Source organism: Trematomus bernacchii, unplaced genomic scaffold, assembly GCF_902827165.1.
Source record: "Trematomus bernacchii unplaced genomic scaffold, fTreBer1.1, whole genome shotgun sequence".
Classification (NCBI taxonomy): domain Eukaryota; kingdom Metazoa; phylum Chordata; class Actinopteri; order Perciformes; family Nototheniidae; genus Trematomus; species Trematomus bernacchii.
In genome coordinates, this window is record NW_022987564.1 from 19308246 (window position 1) to 19313970 (window position 5725).

Sequence of the window (5725 nt, forward strand, 5' to 3'; positions counted from 1 at the left end):
TAACAAAGCGTCAGGAGATCTTTATATAAAGACTGTACCCGGTCCTCCTGAACAAACTCAGTACAGTCTGTCTCGGTTTTCTCATCTTGTTCGAGGCCGCGCATGCAGTCCTTCACAATAATAATTGAGCCAGTTCTGTCCATGAAGCTTCAGGTGTGACCTTTAATGGGCTGCCTGCCCTGAAAACATCATGGGGCATACAGTTATTAAAGCTGCACCGGGTGAGGTGTTTTATTGGTGTGAAAAGATATTCTCTTCACACTGAAACTGAGGAAAAACACCCTTCCTGAAATTCAGCATGAACAGTGCAGTCAATTCACTCTTGGATAATGGTAAATCGTGACATGAAGAGGCAATTCAACTCCTTCAATTCTGCGTTTTTTTCTCTTTGCTTCTGTCATCTCTTTGGTATCCTTTGGTATGAGCATCACTGAGCGGCTATGATGGTAAACGTGTCAGTTTGCAGGATTTCTGGGTATTGGAGTTATTTACACCGTACATCTCAAGTGAGAATTTTGTGTTCACATTCATGTTTTGTGGACTCATTCTCAGTTTATTACTATAGGTCCAGGATAAGATAACAGCTGTGCAATAAGAGGGTGCTTATCTGTCCGTGTTTGTTGCTTCACAATGTCCGGCATCATTTCATTTCATTTCATTTCATTTCAAACCTTTACTGGGCTTTGTGCCTCAAACACTGCCATCACGCATCAGCGACTGTAATCTGTGTTTACATCTCTGGCTCTGAAAAGGTCAGCAGGCACTCAGGAAACCATATTCCACTCAACGGACTACATTAGTCAACTTTTTCAAATCCTTGATTGACCCTCCGCAAACGAAGCTCAGGCGTCGCTGAAATTCTCCTTCTCGTACACGCAGGGGTCGGGGAACATCATCTTCTGATCAGACAGCAGATCGTCGGTGGCCGTGAGCTCCTCCAGCTCCGTGGTGAAGGGGTCGGTGCTCTCCACCATGGACGTCTCTTTGGCCGCGCTGTAAGTCAGGGCCACGCTGTAGGCGGCCGGTTTATCCGAGCCTTTCCTCCTGCAGCCGCAGATCTTGCGGAAAGCGGCGCGAAACTTCTGAGACATGGCGTTGTAGATGACTGGGTTGATGGCGCTGTTGAGGTAGATGCAGATCCGGCAGAACAGCAGGAACCAGCTGTCCAGGTAGGCTCGGTCCAGGAAGGAGTTGACCAGCACCAGGGTGCGGTACGGCATCCAGAGCGTGGCAAACAGGAACACCACCACAGCCAGCATCTTGGTCACCTGTAGGGGGTGACACGCAGAAATAGGAACTGCTGCTGCAATAAAACTCTTTATTGTATAGAGAGGCGAAGTCCCGCCCATCTACTTCCGCCCCATGGGACCTTATTTCGGAAAAATAATGTATTGAAGTCAATGGGGAGAGAAAGATTATCTTTCGATCCCGTTTGAATTGTGCCATGAATTACACATATGATGTTTGTCAATCTTAAAAAATCATTTCCATGTCAAAAAAGTCACAGTTTGTCGTAAAACTGTTGAAATATAAGACTATGAAAAATACGCAACTAGAAAGACTATAAATCCCAGACTCGCGTAAGTGATGTCATAACTGATTTATTCCCTACACTAAATATAAGAGATAGCTAAAATAAATGTACTTTAACAAGATGCCTGTGTGCTTTGTACCAGGTTGTTATCATACCAGTAATCATACCTCTTGCTCGTTCTTTCGCTTCCCGTCTGAGACCAGAGATCCGTCTGAGACCAGAGATGTAGTTCATTGAGCGTTTCACACAAAAAAATGTGTTACGGCCCGGAGACACCAAGCCGATTTTGGCCGTTGTTATTGCCACTCCCGCATGCGCAGTTCGTACGGGCTTCTTGGCCGTCGGCTGACGTCTTTGCGGTGTGTTCCAGTGCGACACATGGCCAAGACGCAGAGACGCGAGGCGACACAACAGTCGGGGGTCCGTCTGTGTCAGTTCTTTGGTGTCAGCTTGGTGTGTCCGGGCCTTTACTTTACAGTTTTACGACACATTTTTATTTTTTTGACTTGCAAAATGATCTTTTAAATTGACAAACATCATATGTGTAATTCGTGGCACAATTCAAACGGGATCGAAAGATAATCTTTCTCTCCCCATTGACTTCAATACATACTTTTTCCGAAATAAGGTCCCATGGAGGTCCCCCGGAAAGGGAGGGACTTCGCCTCTCTATAGCAAGCCTCTGTGAACCAGTGGCCAAACGGTGATACTACAACGACCGTGTCAGACAAAATATAATTTGAGCCCAAAAATACCTTTTCCCCTTACCTTGCATTGCAAAAGAGACATCTTTAAATCAGTGTATCATATATTTGTTCAGCTAAATCAACTACCCAGTAGGAACACTTGAATAGCCCTATTGAAATCATTAGGTTCTTCAAGTGAAATTCAATTGGTTAGTTAATTATAACGTTAAAGTGGACCTATCATGCTATATTTGAATAATATAGTGTAGGACCATACTTATATAAGGCATATTTATACTTTTTTTTTTCAAAATACCAAACAGATCATGCATTTTAGCCATGCCTCATTTTGCTCAATTTGACATTTTTTAGATCTGTTTTAGCAAGGGTTGATTCTGTGAGCAACAGCACCATGTAGAGGCCTGGCATATGTACTACAACGTCTCCAGTGCTTTCGAACGGCAATGCCGTGGTTGTCTCCTCCTGATTGGTGGAGTTGGCCCAATAGCCGTAGCGCCACTGTCCTGACGTCAGGAAAGTGTTCAAATCTGGATCAGTTTTTATCAGATCCGTTGCAGCCCCTTTTTTAGAGATTTGGGTATGGAGGAAAATAGAGAGGGTTGTGTTTTCTGACACTTGGTGAGTTCCCTGGAACACCGGGGACACATATTCATGTATAAAAGACGTACAAAAGTGCATTTTGCATGATAGGTCCCCTTTAAGTTACATTAAATGAAGTTTTATTCTTTTGAGTCTTTTACAGTGGTGGAAAAAGTGATGAGAGTATTTACCTAAATGTATGCAATCCACACTACAAAAATACCCTATTACAATTAAATATCATAGTACAACTGTTCAGTAAAAGGGTGGATAAGTAACTCGTAAAATGTACTTAATTATATATGCAGAGAAAAAGGCTCCTGAGTGTTATACTTTTTTTTTAAACCATAATTGTAGTAATGCATTTGTGAGTGTGTAACACATTTCTATAATAGTTGGTGGAAGTTAAAATAATTTCAAATATTTTATACACTTTTTTATTGTATGTATTCCTATGTCATGTGTAAAATCATTACTATAACTTTTACTTGCTCAAGTACAAGGACAATGTATTTGCACTTTTCAGACATTTTCAGACACAGCATCAGCATCTTTTCAATGGTTTAGGACAGGGGTGTCAAACTCAAGGCCCGGGGGCCAAATCCGGCCCGCGACTTCATTTTATGTGGCCCGCAAGAGCTTGCAAAGAATATAATACGTTTATTATAAGGTTACATGCCACTTTACAGGATATATATATGTTCATTTTAATTAATTACTTATTTTATAGTTATTTCTTATTTTTATTTTTTATCTTTGATTTATCCTTAATGTTATTAATCTGTGTGAATCTGTGCTGTCCTGTTTTTCAATCTCACCCTGTTGCTGTTAAACTACTGAATTTCCCCACGAGGATTAATAAAGGTCCATCTTATCTTATCTTATTTTACAGAAGCATGTTGTCCATAAACGATATGTCCCACAATGCATTTCATGTTGTGACATGAGCACTGAAGAGACTTGCAATTATTTGCCCTAGACTTCTGCTTTCAGACGTAGTTAATTATGAAGTTATTACCCTATCCAATACAAATCCAATGCAGAGGCAATAATATAATATAATACATTATTTCATATATATTATGTATTTATATATGTATATTTATATAGTTACAACCGGCCCTTTGAGTGCAACCATAATGCTAATGTGGCCCACGATGAAATTGAGTTTGACACCCCTGGTTTAGGATGTGTCACAGTGTGTGAGGGTCGCAGCACCCACCTGTCTGCGGGAGGTGGCGGTGGAGCTGGAGTGGCGGGAGTTCTTGCAGCTGGTCCTCTTGGTGTTGCTGTGGTTGTTGTGTCCGTTCTTCTTCTTGTCTTTGGGGTCGGAGGGCAGCGGGTTGTTGAAGAGGATCCTGGCGATGAGTCCGTACAACACCGCGGAGAGCATCAGCGGCACCACGAAGAAAACTCCGTAATCAAAGAAGTAGATGGGCAGGTAAAACTTCCTGGACACTCTGTATCCGCACGTGATGATGGTGATGTTGTCGTACACCAGCTCCTGGATGTCTGACAGGTAGAACCACATCACGCAGTACAGGGAAGTGAAAGCCCAGACGCACAGGATAATCTTTTTGGCTCTCGAGAGGGTGCACAGAAACTGCGCTTTAATGGGATGGCAGATGGCGATGTACCTCTCTATGGTGAACGCGGTTATGGAGCAGGAGGAGGCGTTGATCCCGAGGTACTGGAAGTAGGTGATGCAGAGGCACCCGTAGTGTCCGAACACCCAGGATCCGAGGATGCTCTCTGTGATTGTGGGTAAGCCAGCCGCGCTCAGCACCATCAGGTCAGCCACCGCCAAACTCACCAGGTAGCAGTTAGTGGGAGTCCTCATGTGTTTGGTAGTGAGCACCACCAGGATGACCATAACGTTGCCAACGAATCCTAAAACGCAAATCACGAAAAGCAGCACACTGCTTATCACTTTGTACTGGAGGCTGTTGTCCGTCCAAACCCCCAAAGTGTGGTTCAGCTCCCGAGCTGTTGTAAAGTTTTCCATCTTGATGATTTGTCTCAAAATCAGAGAAAAAGTTGACTTCTTTAAGCGGTGATGTTGCCTCCTGGCGCACCGAATAGCTTTTACGCGCGATGGAAGGAGATCAATCTACTCTGCAGGTCCGGGAAAAGTGTTTATCAATCTGAAAAAGCTCAGAATAGCACCTTAACGTGTGCTGCACGTGAAAATACTCCAAATATCATAATGTGTCAAAGAGCTGCTGGGAATCAGCTGTACCTCCGCGGTGGTGTGGTGCGTAAAAAGCGATGCGTCGCAGTGTTCTCGTCAGAACAAAGTGTGTCTGTCAGGCAGATGGCACGTTGGTTTTGAGCCCTGCTTTTGGCACAAGCTTTCATTACGCATGCGAGGGGATTAGCCCATCATTACATTTTCCTCACCGGACCTCCCCCTCATCAAAGCTGCTCAAACGCCAACATGAAACAGCATCGTTGTGTCATTCTCATCTTATGTGTATTAAGAGAGGAACAAACATCAGGTTACACTTTAAATAATGAATACACAACTTAAAAAATAGGCAACAATTTGTAGCATCATGTTAAATAGTTCCATTTGGCATTATTGTGTTAATCCTACTATTTTATAATCTGATTTATCCAATTAGATGAGTACAACCTGCATAATTGTTTTGACCTTGAATATTCTCTGAGAATATTTAACAAATTGTACGGTGTCCTTGGTTTCATGAAAGGAGCCTTAAATAAAATGTATTATTATTATTATTTATTATTATTATTATTATTAGCTTAGTAGAGTTTTACCACCTTAATATTATTAAACATTTGTGGTAATATTAAGTGGTCAAATGTCTTTATTGATGCTATTTTTACTTATTCATTTAATTGTGTAATCCCATCAATGCCGATGCAAATTGGTACTTTCATT

General features: G+C 42.3%; 1 protein-coding gene across 1 annotated transcript; it reads right to left on the reverse strand.

The window, feature by feature from the left end:
* Window positions 1-272: 272 nt before the first annotated feature.
* trhrb (thyrotropin-releasing hormone receptor b) lies at window positions 273-5084 on the reverse strand. The gene is made up of 2 exons (XM_034125120.1): window positions 4043-5084; window positions 273-1268 (listed from the first exon to the last, which is right to left on the reverse strand). The coding sequence occupies exons 1-2, from the start codon at window positions 4823-4825 to the stop codon at window positions 843-845; spliced, it is 1209 nt and encodes a 402-aa protein (XP_033981011.1). The 5' UTR covers window positions 4826-5084; the 3' UTR covers window positions 273-842.
* Between the last annotated feature and the right edge of the window lie 641 nt (window positions 5085-5725).

Excerpts from the sequence above, each read along its gene's own strand:
- trhrb (XM_034125120.1), bottom strand. The coding sequence starts at position 4,825 with ATGGAAAACTTTACAACAGCTCGGGAGCTGAACCACACTTTGGGGGTT. Across the intron at positions 1,269-4,042 it reads CCGCCACCTCCCGCAGACAG|GTGACCAAGATGCTGGCTGT; the intron begins GTGGGTGCTGCG and ends CACCCCCTACAG.